The 16,190-nt window shown below is 36.8% G+C and overlaps 1 protein-coding gene across 1 annotated transcript; it reads right to left on the minus strand.

Annotated features, from left to right (window-relative positions):
• Positions 1 to 12,704: 12,704 nt before the first annotated feature.
• On the minus strand, positions 12,705 to 15,723 carry LOC113060857 (podocan-like protein 1). Its single transcript, XM_026230082.1, has 2 exons — positions 14,804 to 15,723; positions 12,705 to 14,262 (listed from the first exon to the last, which is right to left on the minus strand). Exons 1-2 carry the CDS (start codon positions 15,661 to 15,663, stop codon positions 13,161 to 13,163), a joined length of 1,962 nt encoding a protein of 653 aa, XP_026085867.1. The 5' UTR covers positions 15,664 to 15,723; the 3' UTR covers positions 12,705 to 13,160.
• Between the last annotated feature and the right edge of the window lie 467 nt (positions 15,724 to 16,190).

Genomic DNA, 16,190 nt, shown 5'->3' on the forward strand with positions numbered 1-16,190 from the left:
AAGCACTCAATGAAAAGTTTTGGTTTAGGGTTCAGTTGCACTAATGAGGAACACATACATTTTTTTATATTAACTTAAAAATTCACACTGTTTCTCCTAATCATTTTGTTATATTGTATGTAAGAAATTTTGATTGTCAGTTAACTTAATGGTTTTCTTTAGAAATATCACTACTGCATCAAGAGCTTACCATAATCTATGATCACTTGAAGAGTGTTCTATATGAACACACACACACACACACACACACACATATATATATATATTAGAGCTGTCAAATGATTAATCATGATTAATCGCATTCAAAATAAAGGTTTTTGTTTACATAATATATTATATTTATTATGCATAAATACACACACTTATGTTTTATATTTAGATTTTTTTTTACATGTATTTACATGTATTTTTTATAATCATATAATTTATATTATAGAAAAATATATTTCATATATAAACATATTTTGTGTTTATGTTATATATAATTTATTTTTAATTGAATGATTCATTTATTGTATTCATTACAAAAGATAAGTTTAAAAAGTAAAAAGTAATTCATACACAAACAATTAATTATGTTTTTAATAGTTCATTATAAAATAGTAAAAAAAATGATAAAAAACAATAACAGTTTAACAGTTTTAATAAAATAATACCAATTAATGTGAATTATGCATTGATCAAATTAAGTTACTTTCTTATATTTTAGCCACTATTTGTCATAATTCTTTATGGGGGGGGGGGGGGGGGTTAAATTTCGTTTTGTATATATAATTTATTTAATTAATTTATTTTTGTTTAAAAGGAGAAAATTAAAAGTAGTTCATGCACACACGTTTAATAGTTGTTGTCAATAGTTGATTATAAACAAATAATAATAATATAAAAACAATAACTTTAATAAGTTTAATTATGTATAAATATATATGTTTTGATTTTGATTTTGATTTGTAAATAACATATTAAAGTTATTGAAGTAATTCATTGGAGAAATAAAATAAATTCGTAACTGACCAGATTTTGTTCACTGATGGTATTTTAACCAGATCTTAAAGGAAAATGTAACTGTTTTAGAAGTTGGCGATTTTATGTACGAATCTTTACAAACAAAAATTAAGATCCGCCCACATAACAGTCACTGAAGTAAACAGATTGTATAGAGACATACAAATGAGTTCATAGGGATTAGTAACTAATTCACCAAAACGTCAAACGGTTACGAATTGTATTGTGTTAATTCATTTATTTTTTTAAACTGGTCTGGTTTTGTGAAACTGATGAATGCTGCCATTAAAAGCTGCTCTGATCTAATCCCTGCATCACCAACCACAATCACCAAAGAGAACACACAGAGCTCACATCTGAATCAAGGTCTTAAGAGAAAACACAGCTGTGGGAGTGTGGGCGGCGGAGGATGTCCTCTCACCTCCGGTCTACACACGTTCTTTCAGATTTAAGTTGTTATTATTTACATGATTATTACAGATTTAATATCTCCACCTATCCTATCCATTTAACAAGCATTCAAAGCTTTACATTTATTCACAAAACTTCCCCAAGCTCTGTACAGTTGGATTTTAATTCCTAAGTAACATTGTGTGTTCCAGGATGTGTGTAATCTCTTTGGCATCTTGATTAGTGTGTGTTGTACTAAAAGGGTCAAGATGTGACAGACTGCCTTGCTATTTCAAATGCAGCTAACCACTAAACTTGATCCTCAGTTATTAAACGACAATTTCATGCAATTAATTTCTTAAAATCTGGCATGTTTGGTGGTTGAGTCAAAGTCAGACTGCTTTCCTTCAAGTGGGCTGATCCAGTGTCAGTTTTTCTGGTTCAGTCTGGTTTTGATTTATAGCTTCCATCAGACACCAAGCAGCTTTTACTGCTGGCAACGCAGTCACAAGACCACCAGAGCCCAAAAGAGCCATAAAATGAGCGTCAAACGGGCCAAACCCCTAAAGAACCCAGCAGAACCCCACACAAACCTGCTAATAAAGTCAACAGTCCCCAACTAAAGGAGACGGTGTACAAGACAGAGGCAGCTACAGACCCTTTATACAGTCATTTAAAAAAGCCGGTTTAAAAAGTATAACTATGTTGCTTCAGTGAATAAATGCTAAATGAACTAATTTTGTGAAATCTATATTTAGTTTCATAAATAGACTTTTGGTTTAAAAAAATATTTATTTATTTGTTTATTAATTATGGGAATACCCCTTGCTCACCTGGATTAACTAAAGTGAACTGGAAATAAATTTTACTTCGCGTTACATTACACAAGTTGTTTGATTTGTCAGAGGCGGATTGAAGAGAAATGCTGGAGGAAATTTTCCAACAAGGGGTGAAATTCGTCTAAATGTTTTGAGAGTGTGAGAAAATCAAATGACTTAAACTAATAAGACTCAAATATGTTATCTGAGGAACACAGACTCGTAGGCGCGAGTTTGCATTCGAGTGCACTTATGAGAAAAGTTGCATGGAAAAATCTTGACAGATGGTAGAAGAAAATGTAATTTCTTTAACAGTCACGTCCAGCTTGCAAGCACAGCCTGGAATGTCTGCGGTTTGTTTGTGTGTGAGACAAGAACATTAATTGTGCAAATAAAATAAAATAAAATAAAGAATTCTCCAAAAATATCTAAAAATTCTTATAACAAGATTAGTTGTGAAGATTTATTTTCAGATATGTTTAGATTTGAAAATTATATTGAATTATTTTACTTTCAATGGAAAATAGTTTTTGATTTAAAGGCAAAAAAGAAAACATTTCAAAATGAATTATTGATATATTAAGTTAAAATTTGACATAGTGTTTTAAAAATGAATTGTTTCAAGGATGAACATAAGATTCGATTATTATAAAAAAAAAAAAAAATCCAGGTAACTACATAGTGACCATTTTTGAGTGGTTTACCTTGTCAGAATTAATTAGGATAATATTTAGTAAATATCCTACTCTCTGTTGCTTCTTAATTAAACTGTTTTAAGGACTTAATTTTTTTTTCAGGTATCAACATTATCACAGTTTTAAATGATCAGCATTTTTGGATCAGTAAAATACAGGAAAAACAAGCTTTTTTTCTTCTGCAGCTGAAAGGTGGAAGTTTTTAAGAAACCCCTGAGAGCCAAATGTCTGCAGTGCATCTCCGAAAAAATGTCAGTGATAACAAGATAAACAGATGCTTCCACCCCAAACGCACACAAATGAAACAAAAACACACCAATACCCCGAACAACATTCAATATACACACACTCTAGTCCACGATGCTATGCACACACACCCTGACAAGAAAATGTATTAGGCAATACCAGAGGAATGTACAAATTCAGGGGAGATTTAGAGTCTGGCTATTCAGGAAAGGGCCAGTGGAGGGGGGAAAGGATTCAGCCTAGAGTCCACAAAATTGCGAAAAAAGAGAAGAAACATGATACTCCTCCTGGCTTGACAAAAACTTTATCAAGTCTTTAGAAAGCAAAAGTAAATATTTCCTTCTTCTAACTACATTTCTCCAAATACTGTGTTTTAAAGTGATGCTTGTTGTGTTTTTTCTCTTTGTGTCTGCTCTCTTCGTTCCCATTGGCTTATTGTTCCCAGACCTCTGTGATCCTGTTGATTTTATCGAGGCCTTGGCGCAGCCTTTCTGTCTAAAGTTTGAATAAACGGTCAAAACCCCCTCCTCTGTCCAAGACATCTTGAACCATTAATCTTTTTTTTTTTTTTTTATCCTTCCCTGGTCTTTCAAAGACATGCCTTATCACACAGCAACAAACCGCTTTGAAGCTCAGAGAAACTAAAGTAGCAGTTTTACCAAGCAAATATGTTGCACAAGTTACTCCAATATCTAACTTGCACAAAAAAAAAAAAATCCTAACAATATCATGAGAGTATTTATCCACCCACCGTGCTTATAAGCTCAAAGTCAGCCAGCTGAATGACTGACAGAGAGTTGGGCTGAATAGAAAGACAGCCATCTTTCTTCATCCCTCTTCTGAATGGAGCAATGTGGAGCTTTCAGCTTTCCTCTGTGAATGCCTAGTAACACTGACTGCCAGACGAAACACTTCCTTTGTAGATGTCAGGCCTCGGAGCCTGGCCATCACTGCTCCTGTTTTTATCTCCTTCTGTGTTTGTGCATTTGATAGGAGGAGAATATAAAGAGACATATCTGCTTTTTCTCCATCATGGGTGCCAGTTTCTTTCTAAAATCAGATTTTAGAAAAGACAAAGATATCTATCTAATGTCTAAAAGTCTATGCTACATTGTTCCATAAATCCAAAATTACAGATTAGGTGAGGAAAAAGCTGATTATAATTATTTATAACTCATGCAACGATATAAAAGGAAACTACATTCAATTAATCCAGTACTAAATAAAATAATTCAATTAAAATATTAATTTACCCTAAATGTGTGTGGAAGTTTTTTTTTTTTTTTAATATGGCTATGCTATCACGTGGCTAATGCTATCGACAAGCTTTACTCATGCATGTTGCTTAAACTATTTCTATGCATATTAGAGTCTGCTTGTTAGCTTAGCAACATGCTAACATTGAAATGAACTGCAAACTGCATTAATCTCAAAAAACTATTTATGTAACAGTAAATGGATTGTACATGCATATAAATGCTGCTTTAGATACTTCTGTGCCACTTTTATAGTGTATAAACAGATTTTGTTGATACATTTGACTGGAAACACTAACCATGTACATTGTCTTATTCTAAATTAGTTTATCAGTCTTATGAATTTTGACCCGTGTTATTAAAATTATTAAAGTTATTAAAGTTATTAAAATTAATATTAGTATTAATTGCTTACCAGTGTTATTTATCTGAGTTCAGACTGTTGAGTTTAAGTACTCACAGAACAACTGTTGAATAAAGTTGTTATTTTTGTTTTCTTTGTGCACAAAAAGTATTCTCCTAGCTTAATAATATTACTGTGGAACCACTGATGTCACATGGACTATTTTAACTATGTCTTTACTATCTAGTATTTAAACATGTCAGTTGTGTTGCGGTCTATGTATAGTCAGAAAGCTCATGGATTTCATCAAAAATATCATAATTTGTGTTCTGAAGATGAGTAAAGGTCTTACTGGTTTGAAACTAAACGAGGGTGAGCAATTAACGACAGAATTTTCATTATCGGGTGAACTGTCCCTTTAAGAATACTGGCTTTTGCACTCTCTTAATGTGTGTACATAATAAGGCTAGGGTTTGGGAGTCTGCTAATTATTATTACCATCCATCAAGATATTTTCATGTCAATATCACACACACCAAAATTAGTCACCCATAAGTCTGCTTTCACTGAAAAAAGTCTGTGTGAGATGAATGAAATCTTGAAATCATTGTGAATCCTCTCACGTGGCTTTCTCGCTGTGCCCAGTGGGGCTGATTTCCCATCATCCTCCAGAGAGTATAATAGCAGCCCAGTTTGTTTCTCTTGGACGTGTGTGTGTTTGCTTTACAGTTCGCATATATTCTGTGCTGAATGCTTCACATTTTCATAACTGAGATCAAGTGCCTGTGGCTTGCTTTCTGCTACCACTAAAACGTTTTATAGAGAATGAGTTATCCATACTCACACAGAGAATGAGGAAAAACCGAGAGAGTCTGAGAAGCAGAGATCAACCCTAACTGCAATAATACTAGATTTTTACATTTTTGCTATATGCAAAACTCACCACAACAATTCAAAAGTCACTGTCTGCAATGTTTCTAGGGGTCTGTTCAAATCCCTAACTTAAAGTATCAGCTCAAGTAGCCTTCGTGAGTGCTAATAAAGTAACATATCTGCAACAATAATGACTTTTTTGGCATTGTATGTGTTCTTGACACTTTGGGCACCAGTATATTTGGCTGTGCTGCAAAGTTGAAGTTGCTGACCTATGGATCATAGATCTGCTGTTTCTGTTCTACATCATTATTTATCAGTTTCAATCCGTGTGTACGAGAGCATGTGCTCGCATGTGTGTGTTTCAGCTCATTCATGCTGGCAGTGTAGCTCACAACTCGACTGATGAGTGTGTGAACTCTGCCCTGCGTAACCACTATGACTCCAGCATCAGGTCTGATGTGACGGAGTGCCTGCTTACCTAAACACGCTCCTGGCTCTCCTCTCATCTCCGCTTGGCTCTGGTTCCCGAGGCTGATCTCATATCGACACACAGCACATCTGCTTCTGTTCATTTCTCCATCTGAAACGAATGACTGTTCTGTGCTGCAAAAAAAAAGAAAGAAAGAAAAACCTTTAACTTTACAATTTAAAATAACTCCTTTCTATTTGAATATATTGTAAAATGTAATTTATTCCTGTGATGGCAAAGGTAAACTTTCAGCAGCCATGAGTTCATTGTTCAATGTCACATGATCCTTCAGAAATCATTCTAATTAATATGCAGATTTGCTGTTTAAGAGACTTATTTATCAAAGCTGAAGTGAAGTGAAGTTTTGTGGAAACTATGATGTACTAGCATTAAAGAAATTAGATATAACCAATATTTTCCCTGAAAAAAAAAAGTTTTATATTATGCAATTGCATGTAAATTATATATTTGAGAACACAAAATATTGATTAATAAATAAAAATGTATGTTACAGGCAAATTAAGTATTATATTAACACCCATTTAGTGTAAATAATTAACACAAGCTTCAATTCACTATACTTTAATCCAGACACTTGATCCAATGACTTGATCAACTTGAGCTTTATGAGTTTGCATGTTTATATGATCCTAATGAGTGAAAATGGTAAACAGATGTGGCTTCCTTGGAGCTCAATAATAAGCACTGTTTTCACACTGCATGCATATTTTTATTTTTATTTTTTTATATATGCATGCAGTGTGAAAACAGTGCTTATTATTGAGCTCCAATATGCAGCACTTAAGCAATATTACGGTTTTACTGTATTATGTATCAACTAAATGCATCCTTGGTGAGCAAAAAGTGATTCTTTCAAATAATATTAATACAATTTTTCCAGTCCTAAACTTTTGAATGGTATATTACGTTATTTTACGTTGTGCTTTACTCTGCACCTTAGGCTATAGAACTGTTCATTAGTTGAAAAAACATAAGGGTGAGTCAAAGATTCAAGACTGATCATGCTTAGAGGTTTGAAGGCTAGATGAAAAATTATGAGTTTGCTAAAAAAAAAAAAAAATCACCTTTAAATGCCAGATGGTATATCAAAGTCTCCATGCATAACCTGAGTCTACACACACACACACACAATCATTGAAGAGCCCTCCAGGCGGCCTCGATGTGATGAAGACAACACATTAAAACAACAATTATCTCCTTGAACACATCCTGCTATCTTCTGAGGGCCTCATACTTGCCCAAACAGACACTCATGCAGCTATTGAAACCTTCATTAGTGGCTGCAATAGACTTTGGGATGCACCATTAGAAAAGTGCTGTAAACTCATCACTGCTGATGAGTCCGTGTTTATGAAGGCTCTGATTTCTTGGCTTCATTTTTGAATGGCACATATTGAAAAGCTGATTGTTGCAAAGAGAGATATTAATACTTGTTACCACGTTAAACCTCCTTGCAAGCAAACAGCACAGTAAAGTTTACAAACTGGTCTGTCACAGCTGGAGATCACATTACTGAGCGTCTCCAGGCCTAGAAAAAGCTGCGTCATGAACTGCTTACCCAGCTTCCTGGTGGCAAACCCTAAATCATAAGAGTGTTTTCACAAGCATTTCCCCCTCCGCTAATGAAGCTACCATCCTAATTCCCGTTGACATGTACAAGAGAGTATTAGAAGGAGAAATGACAGAAAAATTGGAGGACAGGCAACAGCTTTGGAGTGCTTAGGTAATGTCTGCTCGAGGAGGAAACACTGTGTTCTACAATAGTCTTTTTGTCTAGTCAGGGGCGAATCGAGTAGAGAAGAGGGGGAAAGGAAAAACAGGAATTACGCAAGGCTATTTTATAAGTCGATATTTAGTGCTTGCCCTTGAAAACCCGCCACCATAATGCTAACCGATTGCTAAAATGTTCAGAGTGGTTGTTAGCACACGTTTTGGGTGATTGCTAGTTCTTTGATTGAAAGTCAAAAAATTACTCTCTGCCAAGCTAAAACTTGAAAAGTAAAAACGCCCCTCAATAAGCCATATCATTGGAGGTAAAGTTAATGGTCCATGACACTCATTTGTCAAAGTTTAATACTTAAAGGGATAGTTCACCCAAAAAAAGAAAATGACTCACCCTCAACCCATCCTCAGCAAACTTGACTTTCCACTTTAAGATGAATAAAATCAGACTAATATAAAAAAATGCCCTGGCTCTTGGTAAATAAAGGCCTTCTGAAGTGAATCGGTACATTTTGTGGGAAAAGTATATTTTTTTTAAAAACTTTAAAACCCGTAATCTATAGCTTCCACTTAATATAGTATGTACGTTCGTGAGAGAGTGTTCCAGAGGATGGCATAGCATGTAGGCGAGCACGGTAACAAACACAGAAGCTTAGAGGAGAGAACAAAACAAGACACAGGTCACAAAGTAGAAAAACCAAATAATTGCTTTAAATAAAACCTGGTTCTTGAGAAACTGACATGTTCTCCCCCGAGCTTATGCTACACAAAAATGCATTGCTTCACTTCCGAGGGCTTTTATGAAACCCCCCGGAGATGTGTGGTGTACTTTTTATGATGGATGAACACAGTTTTTGGCCTTCAAAATGTTAAACCCCATTCACTGTCATTATAAAGCTTGGAAGAACCAGGACATTTTTTAATACAACTCAAATTTGATTTGTCTGGAAGAGGGTGAGTAAATCATGGGGTAATTTTCACTTTTGGGTGAGCTTTAATGATACTTATACATTATCAAACACCACTAATAACCTGATGTGTTGCGTGTTAAATAGTCTCTGTATGAGTTCTTTGGAAGGTGTTGACAGGGGAGAATATCTAAACAAGGAACTGGGACAAAAAATACAAAAAGGGTGAGACAAAAAAAAAAAAAAAACCCAGTCCAGCTTGGTTTTCTTCCTTTTTTCTTCTTTCAAGTGGCATCTTTTAGAAAAACAACCTAATAAATACACTGCAGGACGTGGAACTCCTATAAAGACCCTAAAGAGCACACCTGAATGCTTATGGGTCTCGTAATCCAGATAACATTTAGGGATAAAACCAGGGCTGGTGTAAAACTAGCACACTGACCTTTGACCTTTAGCTTTAACACCGGCAGTCATATGACCCAATGAGGGCATTTTGTATGGCTCTTTAACCTTGTGAATGTTCCTCAGGCTGGAAAATATCCTTTTGCTTTATCTAAGGATATATAATAAAACTTTAAGGTACGTGATTACACACTGTCAGCAGCTATTGCTTATTTTCTAAACAACAAAATCTTTAATTACACTGTTATATGCTCAGAATGTCTGTGAGTCTTTTCAAATTGTAGAAATAACCTGAGATGAACCAAAACGGGATCCTGTATCCTACACACACAGACACTGTGCAGAAGAAAGGAGGCGTGGCTAGACCACATTTGCTTGCATGGAGCTTTCCAGGATTTATATTCATATGTAAACATTTGTGTATGTGATAATGGAGTGAGATAGCATGTGATTCGCTCATCTGAAAAATAGTAAACACAACAGCACTCTTGTGGAGCCTGCACGTGTGTAAATGAGACTCTGCATCTGCAGGTTTGCAGACACCTTGTGTCCACACCAAAGTGTTTGTCTTATTAAGGGTTAAAGGAAATCGAGGGAACAGAGGGAAAAAGTGATAGTGAGAGAGATCAGGGGCTGTAAATGCAAATGCATACATATGTCCATATATAGAAGTGTGGGTGTGGGTATATAGAGGTCCGTCTGGCTCCCATGGTTCGGTCTTCAACTCTTTCTTGCTCGGTTGCCACCTCCCCCTTTCTCTCTGCTCCTTCTTTTCTGTCTGTCTCTCTCCTTCTCCTCTCCACTGACTCAAGCGCCACCTCACTTCAGTTATAGTAATAGCAGAGTCTCTCAGCTTTGAACACTTGTCAACTGTCCCTTTAACCTCGAGGGTCAGGCTACAAATTTGTTCTTTTATATGAAATATGGAGATTGTGTGTAATTATGTGAGTCATTTTATATAACATGATACAGTTTTCTTTTGTTTTCGAGAGATCAGATCACTTTAAGTATGACATTGGATAAATTAACGATCTAGTTTTTTCCAGATTAACTGTGAAAGTAGACCTTTTTTTCTTGCTAATTAAAGCAAAACATGATCTGATTCCAACATTGTCATTAAAGATATGTTTGTCCAAAGCGACTTAAAAATGAGGACAAACCCAAGCAATTTATCATCCAAAGGCCAAAGATATTAACAGTGCTGCAGTTTCGCAGAAGTGTCAGTGTGGAAAAATAGAAAAGATAATTGGAAGTTGGAAGCACATTCCACCACAAAATAACAGAAAGAGTGATCAAACCAAGTGTTTTTGCTCATTCAGGTTACCCAGAATCCCCATTTCCATGTGACCCACAGGACACAGGTCCTCCAGACAGTGTTGACTTGACTTTCTGTTTATTGACCTGGGTAGACGCTTTGTCTCTATCCATTTATTCCCTTTCCTTTTTTTTTCAGGGTGGGGTTTCATTTCCTGGCTTTGTGTTTGCAGACATTCTTCATTGGTAACTAAGTTCAGGCCTTCTGTTCATTAAAGGCCACAGGCTAGACTGAATCCTAATGGAATCACAGATGTTAGCGTTAGCCTTAGAAGAGCAGGCAGGCTTTTGCGGTTACGCTGCTGCTTACAATTTTCCGTATTGCCTTTACTTTTACTTTAATTTATCAACTATCTGCTTCAAGCAACTAAATGTTAACCTCAGGCAATGCAACAGTCAGTGACCTACTCTGCTTTATGAAATGTCTGCAAGACCAGCATCCAATAATTGACTTGTTGTTTGTTCCTTCGCCTAATAGTTTGTTTCTATGCCTCCTAATTAAGAAATAATATGATGCCAGGAATATATATATATAAATAAAGGAAGTCGTACAAGGGAGTGTACTAATATTGTAAAACTGTTAAAATTACAATATAGCCTTCCGAAAATTATGAATATTTAAATAATATGCAAATTTTGACTTTGGAATGGGACTGTGCATCACATTTTTACTTTTTAAATTATGTGGATCATTCTATTTGAAATATAAATTGCAGGTATTTTTAAAAAAAAATCATTTCTATAGCAATTTCTATATGTATCAAATGCTTCTTAATAATTTTTTATTACAGCAGAAATCCTGAAAAATAATGATATGTTTCAGCTTTACTTCTACCTCGTTTCTTCTTGCTTGCTGGACATTTTGTCAAACGTGTCACAGCTTACTCACCCTCTCATTTGTGCAGTGTAAAAAACTTTTACATTGCAGAAAGAGAAATGAAACACGCAAAAGAAAAAGTTAAAAAAAATATATAAGACAAAAAGATAAATTACAGGGGTCAGGGTCCTGCTGGACTGTAGGGAGTTTCTGGAACAGTCCTTCACCTTCCTAAAATCCTTCTTTTTTTCTGTCTTCCCCTCCTCTCTCTCTCTCTCTCTCTCTCTCTCTCTCTGCAGCTGTCTCCCAGTGCCACGTAGCTTTCCTGCATTATTAGACAGATGGAATTTACCAACCCTACACAAGAAGCTGCTATTTGCTTTCTTTCCATCTCATTTCTCTCTCCCTTTATCACCCCCTTCCCCCTCTTCTGCTCTCTTTCATTGTATTCCCCGACTCACTCTCCGCTTCCACGCACACATATGGTTTACTTAAACAGTCTCACTTAATTGAATGTAAAGACCTCAAGACTTTGGCAGCACCCGGTCAGATTTGGTCATATCCTAGAGCAGGCACATCATTTGCATCTGCTTTCAACAGGTCAGATGAAATTAAACAAGAGCAGACATTTGAGACAAAAAGCAAAGAAGCAAATATTCAAGATTGGGGAGATTTCAAATAACTATTAATGACGTCAGAGTGCCAAAGATAAACAAATCGATTTGTGCGTAATAGTTCATCAGTAGATCATGTTATCTTTGCTATTTATTTTAGAATAACAAGGAGAAATATTTAAAAAGCATGATGTAAAGTTATGTATGGCGAATAATTTTTTAAAATATACTCTTCCGCCATCTAGTGGTGAATACAACCAAGCACAAGAGTCGCTCACAAGGTAGTATTTTACACAATTCTGGACTGAATACACATGAGCAGGGAGACACTCAATAACTTTCATCCAAACATGTTTGTTTGCAGTGGAAAAAACACACATTGGAATTGCTGTAACTGGCGAAGAGTCCCATGTGTGATAGAAAAAAACAGCCAAGTTCACCTCAGCCAAATTCTGAATAATGTGCTTTTCTTCGCTTCAAATCTGGCAGGAATAACCGCAGCCAAGCAGCAAAAGCCACCAAGCATTTACCAAGAAAAATATAACAAGCAATTTTCAGAAAAACTATGAATAATGAAAAACATACTGACAGTATTTTATATACTTGTCATGATGAATTTCTTGCTGAAAAGGTCATGATGAACCACTTTGACAAACCAGTGCTGATATAACACTGGCTCAAGAAAGAGATAGTAGACTGCCAGGTTATGAAAATGGGTGTTTTATTTCCAAAGTAATACACTTAAACGATGAAATACACTTGTGAAACATCAGATAAAAACAATGTAATCTCAAAACAACTTTTGTGGATTTCGTCCAAGCAACAATCCTGTTCTCTCTGGTTTTTAGCAACTAGTCACATTTCAGAGCTATGACTTTCAGTTATAAAACATCAACACATCTTGAGGTCAATTAACCAAGGCCTCAAACAGTTAATATTTTGGCTTTTAATAAAATCAGTTAAGCATCAACCGGAAGGAAGGTATAGGGAAAGGGACATTAAGACTCAAATCTGTGTCCTCATGAGCACCACTGCTCTTTAAGTACTTCAAAATCCTATTTTGTAAAGCTTGCAAATCAGGGCCAGGACACATATTTGTCTTATTTTGCAGTCAATGTAGTTTCCTCCTCACTACCTGCAAACTTCAGACTTTCGTTCATCTGAAAGTTCACCAATTTTCTGAAGAAAAAAACCAAGCTGAGACCTGTAAATTCTACTTTGACCCATATATTGACCATTTACATGGTTTCCTAATTGGCTCAGTTTAGTAAAAATGCACCACCTGAAAGCCTCTGAGGCAACGGAAGGCTAACGTGTCCAGGTGGCCCAGATCTACTAAGTTATATTCCAGGTGAACCCTGACTAGGCGGCTGAGAGGAGACTCATTGCCTCGACCCCAACAGAAAGCATCACGTGGAATTACACGGATCTTGTTGTGCGAAAATGTTGCAGAGTGGAGCCATAACGGGAGCTGCCTTGGTACCTGTTGTAAGGCATTGTGACTCATGTCTAGCTGATGCAGAAGTGGAAGAACCCGGAAAGCACCAAGGGCCACTTTAGTGATCTTGTTTCTTGCTAGGCCTAGGTGCTCCAGCTGAGGCATTGAGATAAAAGCATCCTTGCCAATGCTAGAGATGAAGTTTCCCTCCAAGTTAAGAGTCTTTATGCTGCCGGGTAAATGGAGAGGAACCTGCTTCAGTAAGTTGCCCTCTAGATTTAAACTCTCAAGGCGACTGACATTCAGTAGTGCTGCCTTACCAAGACCTTTATCGGTCAGTCTATTCGCACTTAGATCCAGGACCTGCAGCTCCGCCTCACCCCAGAACATGTCGCCTTGGAGGCGTTGAATACGGTTGCCTCTGAGATAGAGTTCTCGAAGGCTGAGGGGCAGCTGCAGGGGAACAGAGGCAAGCTGATTGTAGGAAAGTGTAAGCGTCCGAAGTTTGGCCAATGGTAGCAGAACTCCTGGAGGGATAGTGGATGATTTGTTCCCCAGGCTGTTGTTGCTCAGGCTGAGGATCAGCAGGTTTGGGCAGCGTCCGAAGGCTGCGTCAGACATCACATTTACCTGGTTCCCATCTAGCCGTAGCTCCTCCAGAGTAACGGGCAGGTCATTTGGGATACTTTGGAGAAGGTTCCGCTCCATGTATAGTCTCTTAAGGCTCTTGATCCCTTCAAAGGAACCCTCGATGGTCTCGTCTGTTAAATGGTTGTTGCTTAACACCAAGAACTCCATGGAGTCATACTCGGAGAGCAACTTGAGTTGAATGCTATCGATGTGGTTGTTCATTAAGAGAATGTAACGGGAGTTGTAAGGAATTCCATAAGGTATTCTGTTCAGATGTTTGTCGGAACACTGCACAACCCTGGAAAAGAGGAGATCACGTTAAATTACAGCATGTAAACTGAACGTTTTCCAGTGCAATACTCAGCAGCATCAGGACAGTTCTTAAAGGGATAGTTCACCCCAAAAATTTAATTCTGTCATTATTAGTCACCCTCATGTCCTTCCAATCCCCTAAGACCTTTGTTTTCTCCTGAAACACAAATTAAGATGTTTTTGATGAAAACCCGAGAGCTTTCTGTCCCTGTATGAACAGCAACGCAACCGACAACTGTTCAAGGCCCAGAAAGGTGTTGTTAAAACAGTCCATGTGACATCAGTGGTCTCTGAACACAATAAAAACAAAAACAACAACTTTATTCTATTAATGATGTCCTTGCTACCTTTCTGGCCTTTAATGTGTCAGTTGCCTTGCTGTCTATGCAGGGTCAAAAAGTTTTCAGATTTAATAAAAAATATCTTAAATTGTGTTCTGAATGATTGAACAGGTTTCGAATGACAGCATCTTAATTTTTGGGTGAACTATAACTTTAAGCATGGTATAAGGTTTAGTAGACACATACCTCCCATAGCAGGAACATTCTGAGGGACAGTAGTGATCTTCAAAATAGGGAAAATATGAAGGTGTTGTCGGTTTCAATTTTCTCCCTCGTTTTAACTTTTTCACTTTCTTCGCTTTTTTCATAACTTTGGCCTTCTTTGCCTTTACTTTGAGGACCTTTGCTTTCTTTGCTTCCAGTGTCATATTGTCTTTAGGTGTGTTTTTTGATTCGGCCATAAAAGTACTAAGAGGGGTCTTTGCAGTGGGTCCTGCCCTTGCTTCCATCGCTGTGACATCAGCACTCACTTCCTCCAGTGGGTGGAGTTTAGAGCTGTCCATCACATGGAGCTCCACTCTGAGATCATCATTCGTGCTGCTTTCATTTACAAGTAAGGTGGCTCCGGTCGCCTCAGCAGTTGAATCCACGATATGAAGTTTTGTGGTTATGTTAGGCAAGGTTTCAGAAGTTGCTGCTGGTCCTTGTGAAGTGAAGGGGAATGAGGAAAGTACCGTAACTGATTTTGTATTCAAGTTCAGGACAGCTTGGGAGGCGGTGGCCATGGAAGGAGAAGATGCATTCTGATTATCAGTAGGAGGTAGATGTTCCTCAACCACAATTTCTCGTGAAGGGCTGGTATTCTGTGCAGTAAGGATGGGTTTGGTTAAGATTACATCTGTCGTGTCATGTTCACCCAGATTCTGTCCTTGCTGCTCCTCTTTTTCTACTACTACTTTGCTTTTTACATCAGTTTCTCTTGATTGTCCCACACTTTTTGTTTTCCTCATACCATGGTCTTCAACTGTGTCTGTTTCTTCTTCCACCTCTTGCATTATGACCTCTTCCTCATTTCTTTTCTCCTCTTCAGTGTCGAGAGCCACCATCAAACGATCAAATCTCTGCTCTGCCCAAAGGTCACCTTCTGCTGAAATCTTCTGCCTGACTGTCACATTTACATCTATAAGTGGTAATAAACCTTTGTGAACTTAATGAACACAAAATCACCCTCATAACTCATGATACATTCGCTTTAGGACATATGCCAACTTAATGGATAAGTTGCATGATTAAAAGACTGCACTGTGAGTTAGGGACATTAAAGACAAGCCACACTTGCTCCATAATACAAATGCATTTACTTATGAATCGAACAGTTTGTGCTTATTTCTTCATCTGAAACATTTTGTACTTAACGTTTAAAGACAGGCTTAATAATATTAAGTAAAAGCAACAATTTAATCATAAGTAATTAATAATTTAAAGAATTTAAAGAACACTTACTCGGCTGAAGCACAAAAGTGTGTAAAGGCACAGCGAAAATCCAAAACAGCAGCATGAGGGGCTTCATCTTTGGCTAAAATCGCTAAAGACAAGAATGCAAATTTTGAAATAATCTGAAAGCAGATTGTTA

The sequence above is a fragment of the Carassius auratus genome, chromosome 4, assembly GCF_003368295.1.
Source record: "Carassius auratus strain Wakin chromosome 4, ASM336829v1, whole genome shotgun sequence".
Classification (NCBI taxonomy): Eukaryota; Metazoa; Chordata; class Actinopteri; order Cypriniformes; family Cyprinidae; genus Carassius; species Carassius auratus.